The 8,407-nt window shown below is 43.2% G+C and overlaps 1 protein-coding gene across 2 annotated transcripts in view; it reads right to left on the reverse strand.

Moving 5' to 3' along the window:
- Nucleotides 1-8,407, reverse strand: part of LOC124777295 (WD repeat and HMG-box DNA-binding protein 1) — a 209,301-nt gene that overhangs the window by 23,220 nt on the left and 177,674 nt on the right. For both annotated transcript variants that reach the window (XM_047252646.1, XM_047252645.1), the window contains exon 18: nt 439-609. In XM_047252646.1, coding sequence (XP_047108602.1) covers nt 439-609 — 171 coding nt within the window. The remainder of the gene's footprint in view (nt 1-438; nt 610-8,407) is intronic.

An 8,407-nucleotide genomic window follows, 5' to 3' on the forward strand; every position in this document is an offset into this window, starting at 1 on the left:
AAGAATTATTACCCCAATGACAATGGAAAGAAATTTAAGAAAGCAGAACTCAACTACAACAACTAGTAATATTGCACAACATATTTAAAAAAAGCAATTAATTTTTCACCTCGGGAAACCCCTAATGATGAGTACCACCGCCCCCTACAAAAATTACTCAAAAGATGGCGTTACTGTATCTTTTAGTTTCCTCTATTGATCTGTTATCATTTTTGCCCTATTAATGATTTGTTGCTCTTTATTTTTCAGCAATCTGACACATTGACACTATTTTATGCTAATCTACATACTGACTTATACCAAAGTGGTTTCAGTAACAGCACAAACAAATCCAAGTGCTTGATACAGAATAAAGTATCAAGTGTAGTGTTTACCTGTTTTTAGTACAAAGAATGAAAATAATAGGCGATATTGCTGAGAAGAAAATCTACACTATACCTCCTTTTCTTTTTCTTCCCTCCTCTTCTTCTGCAGTAGGTCTCGATATCTTTTAAGACCCTCAGTTACTAACTCTTGTTGTGTCACACCTGGAAATTCCTTCTGCAAATTACTCTTCTCTTCCTCAAACCAGTTCTCAAAGGAACCTAGCTTCTGCACACATTCACCATTCTGGAGGAAACAAAAAGAAAGACATTCCTTCCCAAAATTCTGCCTCTTAGAGCATATACAAAAAACATTGAATAACACAGAAATTAAATTATTGCTGCAAGATAATACTTACATACCCACCAGGCAATACTGATAATGACTATTTCATTCTTAATGAGTATCTAAGGCGTCATGAAAGGACAGATCAACAACAAGATTTTTTTAATACACCATTTACCTCTCACCACTGACAAATCACTGGATGATACTGAATAAACTGTTATTTTTATGCCCTGCCAGTTAACAAGACAATTTTTGAAATTGACAGAGTATGATAAGCTGTGAAATAGAGTTAGGCATCCAGTTTACTTTAATAATGTCACTAATGTTCTGAAAACAAGTGGTAATTGCTCAAGCTTTAAGTATCTCTAATTTATAAAACTGAGATCATATGACCCCCCCACCCCTCCAGGGCGATTCAGCTGCCCCTACTGTTGTCATATTAAGCAACCCGCAGTGGTATGTCTGGTCTTCATAAACCACGACAAGAGTTCCATACCCTCTTGTTCGCCAGCACAAACTATCAGTAATACAGAAAAAAATGAACAGAACCTTTTTGGAGGAAATGTAATGTAATTAAATTTTGTACTGGGATATGTTTTGACTGAAGGCCATGATTTTCAAGTTACTCAAGAAAAACATGCAAAAGCGACCTTTAAATGCACTCCCACCTCCACACTCATCCCTCACTGGTCAGTATTTCAAGTACATTGTTTGTGGCACTACCTCCTATGACCACATAAACATTTCCGAAACACAAACTATTCCTAATATCTGCCATTTTTTGGACTCTATTGACTGAGCTATTACACCACCAGCATAGTCAGCTATTTCGCTAATATCATTAATTGAAACGTGTCCCTGTGAGTATTGAAAGAAAAATGACTTTTGTAAATGTTATGCTTAAACTAATTACGGTGACAATTCAATCCATCCAAGCCTAATCCTTACAAGCACAGTAGATTTGTAGTCAGATGGCCAGGCAAATACAACAATGTAACTGTTTATTTTATGCGGTGGCATAAACACCAGTCAATGAAGACCAAAAAATATCAAATGTTGGAAATAATTCACCAGCCGCAAATTTTTGTACAGTGAGGGAGTGCCATGTTCAACATACTAGAGATCCTGACTAATGAGCAATGAGCGAGGGAGTGGGGGTGTGTTTGAAGGCTATTTTTGTACATTTTTCTTGAATAACTCAAAAACTACAGCCTCTAGCAAAAACGTATCCTGGTACAAAGTTAACTATATTAAAGTTTCTACAAAAAGGTGCTTTTCATTTTTCTCTGTAGGACTAATAGTTCTCACATAGCAAGCAATATAATATGAAAATCTCATGCATGGTTGATAAAGGACAGATGTAACAATGTCAGTTACATAAAACACTGTCAGTAGGGGGAGGGCAGCTGAATCACCCTACATATGCCAAAAATGAGTGCTAATACTTCTTTGCACCAGTTTACAGTAGAGACAAGTACACAAAAAAGACATATAAGCAGACAACAGGTAATAATTTCACTGAATCTACTTTAATTTGCAATTAAATTACGGAAACATAAGCTCCAGATAGCACAGTGAAGCATGCCACGTTCCAGAATGTGTTATGGAGAATTTCATGTCTGATTTTAGTTTGTGTCAGGAAATGTTGTCTGCATGCATTTTTGAGATATTCCTTCCTATGGCACTGCTGATTCCAGCCTACTTCCACATTGCCTGCGTAATGTGTATTTTCTTGAGTCTTGTGATAAGTACTGACCTATCATTAAGCAACAAATGAGCTAGTTGAAACAGCACATGCCTTTAACTTGCCATGGCACTGTGTTTAAACTTTCCAAAATTTTTAATGTGTTTTTTTTTCAAATTTTAAGTAGCAAACAATATCAATAGTATATTATGTGCAAATAATAGCAATGAAATCGTATAGTACAAGTATTATAATAAATGTGTGCAGTGGTATATAACTTATAAAACAGCAATAAGTAGCACGGCTACTTAGTGTGATTTTAGCAGCAAAATGTTAAGGTAATGAAATATCCAACAAAATTTAATTTTCCCCCATTATATATTCCACAACTAAACACCAAACAACTAACACACCTTCTGAACCATGACACATACAGGTTGAGCATTAATAAAACTGATGAACTGCAGGGACAGATTCCTAACTGGAAATGGAGGGATAAAGGTCCTATGAACATGCGTCCAGAAAGCACTGATGATACGGTAGATGGCACTGATGACAAAGTTCCTCTGAACATGTGCCGTGGGTTCCATGTGTGTTACAGGCTATGTGACTGACACAGCACACTGTAAGCAGCAAAATGGTCTGGTATTCATGTCATGAACAAGCTGAGATGGTTACGGTATACTGATAATTTTTACTTATGGACCGTCTGACAGCAACTAAATAAAACACAATTTTAGTGCCATACGCGTTTCGCCTTTATTTTCTGCAAGGCATCATCAGTGGCCTGGAATATGTACATATGTTAGCTATTTAATTTACATTTTTGTCACTGTGCCTATAGGTTATAAACAGTTCTGGTGGTTGGTATTTCCTATTAAGTAGTAATGTTTTGAACTGTACTTACAGATTGCGTGGACAATTTCTTACATATTACGCTCCTGTTGTATTTTTGGTGTTCTTCTTCTTATGAACGCCAATTTGCCACAGCACTATGCACGGAACACTTGTTTTAACGCAATGTTTTGGTTTCTGTTGCCGACTGTCAAATGTTTTTGCCAAAGATTGAACACACACACACACACACAGAGCACAATAAATAAATAAATAAATATATATATATATATATACATATACATATATAGAGAGAGAGAGAGAGAAACATTCCACGTAGGAAAAATATATCTCAAAACAAAGATGATGTGACTTACCAAATGAAAGTGCTGGCAGGTCGACAGACACACAAACATACACACAAAATTCAAGCTTTCGCAACAAACTGTTGCCTCATCAGGAAAGAGGGAAGGAGAGGGAAAGACGATAGGATGTGGGTTTTAATGGAGAGGGTAAGGAGTCATTCCAATCCCGGGAGCGGAAAGACTTACCTTAGGGGAAGATGTCCAGGCGGAGCTTCAAGGAATCCTCAGAACCTTAGGCCCCCTACAAAACCTTTCACCTGACTCCATCAACCTCCTGACCCCACCGACACCCCGCACCCCTACTTTCTACCTTCTTCCTAAAATTCACAAACCCAATCATCCCGGCCGCCCCATTGTAGCTGGTTACCAAGCCCCCACAGAACGTATCTCTGCCTACGTAGATCAACACCTTCAACCCATTACATGCAGTCTCCCATCCTTCATCAAAGACACCAACCACTTTCTCGAACGCCTGGAATCCTTACCCAATCCGTTACCCCCGGAAACCATCCTTGTAACCATTGATGCCACTTCCTTATACACAAATATCCCGCACGTCCAGGGAATCGCTGCGATGGAGCACTTCCTTTCACGCCGATCACCTGCCACCCTACCTAAAACCTCTTTCCTCATTACCTTAGCCAGCTTCATCCTGACCCACAACTTCTTCACTTTTGAAGGCCAGACATACCAACAATTAAAGGGAACAGCCATGGGTACCAGGATGGCCCCCTCGTATGCCAACCTATTCATGGGTTGCTTAGAGGAAGCCTTCTTGGTTACCCAAGCCTGCCAACCCAAAGTTTGGTACAGATTTATTGATGACATCTTCATGATCTGGACTCACAGTGAAGAAGAACTCCAGATTTTCCTCTCCAACCTCCACTCCTTTGGTTCCATCAGATTCACCTGGTCCTACTCCAAATCCCATGCCACTTTCCTTGATGTTGACCTCCACCTGTCCAATGGCCAGCTTCACACGTCCGTCCACATCAAACCCACCAACAAGCAACAGTACCTCCATTATGACGGCTGCCACCCATTCCACATCAAACAGTCCCTTCCCTACAGCCAAGGTCTTCGTGGCAAACGAATCTGCTCCAGTCCGGAATCCCTGAACCATTACACCAACAACCTGACAACAGCTTTCACATCCCGCAACAACCCTTCCGACCTGGTACAGAAGCAAATAACCAGAGCCACTTCCTCATCCCCTCAAACCCAGAATCCCCCACAGAAGAACCGCAGAAGTGCCCCACTTGTGACAGGATCCTTTCCGGCACTGGACCAGACTCTGAATGTGGCTCTCCAGCAGGGATACGACTTCCTCAAATCCTGCCCTGAAATGAGATCCATCCTTCATGAAATCCTCCCCACTCCACCAAGAGTGTCTTCCCGCTGTCCACCTAACCTTCGCAACCTGTTAGTTCATCCCTATGAAATCCCCAAACCACCTTCCCTACCCTCTGGCTCCTATCCTTGTAACCGCCCCCGGTGTAAAACCTGTCCCATGCACCCTCCTACCACCACCTACTCCAGTACTGTAACCCGGAAGGTGTACACGATCAACGGCAGAGCCACGTGTGAAAGCACCCACGTGATTTATCAACTGACCTGCCTACACTGTGATGCATTCTATGTGGGAATGACCAGCAACAAACTGTCCATTCGCATGAATGGACACAGGCAGACAATGTTTGTTGGTAATGAGGATCACCCTGTGGCTAAACATGCCTTGGTGTACGGCCAGCACATCTTGGCACAGTGTTACACCTTCCGGGTTATCTGGATACTTCCCACCAACACCAACCTATCCGAACTCCGGAGATGGGAACTTGCTCTTCAATATATCCTCTCTTCCCGTTACCCACCAGGCCTCAATCTCCGCTAATTTCAAGTTGCCGCCACTCACACCTCACCTGTCATTCAACATCATCTTTGCCCCTGCACTTCCGCCTCGACTGACATCTCTGCCCAAACTCTTTGTCTTTAAATATGTCTGCTTGTGTCTGTATATGTGTGGATGGATATGTGTGTGTATGCGAATGTATAGCCGTCCTTTTTTCCCTCTAAGGTAAGTCTTTCCGCTCCCGGGATTGGAATGAATCCTTACCCTCTCCCTTAAAACCCACATCCTTTCGTCTTTCCCTCTCCTTCCCTCTTTCCTGATGAGGCAACAGTTTGTTGCGAAAGCTTGAATTTTGTGTGTATGTTTGTGTTTGTTTGTGTGTCTATCGATGTGCCAGCGCTTTCGTTTGGTAAGTCACATCATCTTTGTTTTTTATATATATATATATATATATATATATATATATATATATATATATATATATATAGAGGGAAACATTCCACGTAGGGAAAATATATCTAAAAACAAAGATGATGTGACTTTTCAAATGAAAGTGCTGGCAGGTCGACAGACACACAAACAAACACAAACATGCACACAAAATTCAAGCTTTCGCAACAAACTGTTGCCTCATCAGGAAAGAGGGAAGGAGAGGGAAAGACGAAAGGATGTAGGTTTTAAGGGAGAGGGTAAGGAGTCATTCCAATCCCGGGAGCGGAAAGACTTACCTTAGGGGGAAAAAAAGGACGGGTATACACTCGCGCACACACACACATATCCATCCACACATATACAGACACAAGCAGACATATTTAAAGACCAAATATGTCTGCTTGTGTCTGTATATGTGTGGATGGATATGTGTGTGTGTGTGTGTGTGTGTGTGTGTGTGTGTGTGTGTGTGTGTGTGTGCGCGCGCGCGAGTGTATACCCGTCCTTTTTTCCCCCCTAAGGTAAGTCTTTCCGCTCACGGGATTGGAATGACTCCTTACCCTCTCCCTTAAAACCCACATCCTTTCGTCTTTCACTCTCCTTCCCTCTTTCCTGATGAGGCAACAGTTTTTGTGAAAGCTTGGATTTTGTGTGTCTGTCGACCTGCCAGCACTTTCATTTGGTAAGTCACATCATCTTTGTGTATATATATGTATATATATATAAAATCAAAGATGAGGTGACTTACCGAACGAAAGCGCTGGCAGGTCGATAGACACACAAACAAACACACAAAATTCAAGCTTTCGCAACAAACTGTTGCCTCATCAGGAAAGAGGGAAGGAGAGGGGAAGACGAAAGGAAGTGGGTTTTAAGGGAGAGGGTAAGGAGTCATTCCAATCCCGGGAGCGGAAAGACTTACCTTAGGGGGAAAAAAGGACAGGTATACACTCGCACACACGCACATATCCATCCACACATACAGACACAAGCAGACATATTTAAAGACAAAGAGTTTGGGCAGAGATGTCAGTCGAGGCAGAAGTGTAGAGGCAAAGAAGTTGTTGAAAGACAGGTGAGGTATGAGTGGCGGCAACTTGAAATTAGCGGAGATTGAGGCCTGGCGGATGACGAGAAGAGAGGATATACTGAAGGGCAAGTTCCCATCTCCGGAGTTCGGATAGGTTGGTGTTGGTGGGAAGTATCCAGATAACCCGGACGGTGTAACACTGTGCCAAGATGTGCTGGCTGTGCACCAAGGCATGTTTAGCCACAGGGTGATCCTCATTACCAACAAACACTGTCTGCCTGTGTCCATTCATGCGAATGGACAGTTTGTTGCTGGTCATTCCCACATAGAATGCATCACAGTGTAGGCAGGTCAGTTGGTAAATCACGTGGGTGCTTTCACACGTGGCTCTGCCTTTGATCGTGTACACCTTCCGGGTTACAGGACTGGAGTAGGTGGTGGTGGGAGGGTGCAAGGGACAGGTTTTGCATCGGGGGCGGTTACAAGGATACGAGCCAGAGGGTAGGGAAGGTGGTTTGGGGATTTCATAGGGATGAATCAAACGGTCCCTTCCCTACAGCCTAGGTCTTCGTGGCAAACGAATCTGCTCCAGTCCGGAATCCCTGAATCAGTACACCAACAACCTGAAAACAGATTTCGCATCCCGCAACTACCCTCCCGACCTGGTACAGAAGCAAATAACCAGAGCCACTTCCTCGTCCCCTCAAACCCAGAATCCCCCACAGAAAAAACACAAAAGTGCCCCACTTGTGACAGGATACTTTCCGGGACTGGACCAGACTCTGAATGTGGCTCTCCAGCAGGGATACGACTTCCTCAAATCCTGCCCTGAAATGAGATCCATCCTTCATGAAATCCTCCCCACTCCACCAAGAGTGTCTTTCCGCCGTCCACCTAACCTTCGTAACCTGTTAGTTCATCCCTATGAAATCCCCAAACCACCTTCCCTACCCTCTGGCTCGTATCCTTGTAACCGCCCCCGATGCAAAACCTGTCCCTTGCACCCTCCCACCACCACCTACTCCAGTCCTGTAACCCGGAAGGTGTACACGATCAAAGGCAGAGCCACGTGTGAAAGCACCCACGTGATTTACCAACTGACCTGCCTACACTGTGATGCATTCTATGTGGGAATGACCAGCAACAAACTGTCCATTCGCGTGAATGGACACAGGCAGACAGTGTTTGTTGGTAATGAGTATCACCCTGTGGCTAAACATGCCTTGGTGCACAGCCAGCACATCTTGGCACAGTGTTACACCGTCCGGGTTATCTGGATACTTCCCACCAACACCAACCTACCCGAACTCCGGAGATGGGAACTTGCCCTTCAGTATATCCTCTCTTCTCGTCATCCGCCAGGCCTCAATCTCCGCTAATTTCAAGTTGCCGCCACTCATACCTCACCTGTCTTTCAACAACTTCTTTGCCTCTACACTTCTGCCTCGACTGACATCTCTGCCCAAACTCTTTGTCTTTAAATATGTCTGCTTGTGTCTGTATGTGTGGATGGATATGTGCGTGTGTGCGAGTGTATACCTGTCCTTCTTTCCCCCTAAGGT

This window comes from Schistocerca piceifrons, chromosome 2 (assembly GCF_021461385.2).
Source record: "Schistocerca piceifrons isolate TAMUIC-IGC-003096 chromosome 2, iqSchPice1.1, whole genome shotgun sequence".
Lineage (NCBI taxonomy): Eukaryota > Metazoa > Arthropoda > Insecta > Orthoptera > Acrididae > Schistocerca > Schistocerca piceifrons.